Source organism: Penaeus monodon, chromosome 24 (genome assembly GCF_015228065.2).
Source record: "Penaeus monodon isolate SGIC_2016 chromosome 24, NSTDA_Pmon_1, whole genome shotgun sequence".
NCBI classification, from domain to species: Eukaryota; Metazoa; Arthropoda; class Malacostraca; order Decapoda; family Penaeidae; genus Penaeus; species Penaeus monodon.
The window spans coordinates 10,119,188-10,119,474 of record NC_051409.1 but is presented as its reverse complement, the minus strand read 5'-3'; the positions used below and the strand labels follow the sequence as shown (position 1 = coordinate 10,119,474).

Sequence of the window (287 nt, the reverse complement as noted above, 5' to 3'; positions counted from 1 at the left end):
CAAAAATTACATCACTGATTCAAATCTATATTACTTTCTACACTTCTCTACATTTTTAAAAACAATCTACCAGAAAACATATGTAAGTTAACAATCTCCTGATATTGTATATATCATGAGACTTGTAAAAACATGAAGAATAGAAAAACAATCATAAAATGACTCTCTAGGGGAAATTTTTTACTCACCTGTTAGTTATAAGTATGGGTTCAGATTTATTTCCTAATCTCATGTCATCATCTGGTACATCTAATCCTGTAATAAGTAAACTCATAGTTCATAAGGTA

At 28.2% G+C, this 287-nt stretch overlaps 1 protein-coding gene across 1 annotated transcript in view; it reads right to left on the bottom strand.

Moving 5' to 3' along the window:
• Positions 1-287, bottom strand: part of LOC119588556 — a gene marked incomplete at both ends in the record, with an annotated part of 4,196 nt that overhangs the window by 1,079 nt on the left and 2,830 nt on the right. The window contains 1 exon segment of the mRNA XM_037937196.1: positions 189-255. Within this exon segment, the coding sequence (XP_037793124.1) occupies positions 189-255 (67 nt within the window).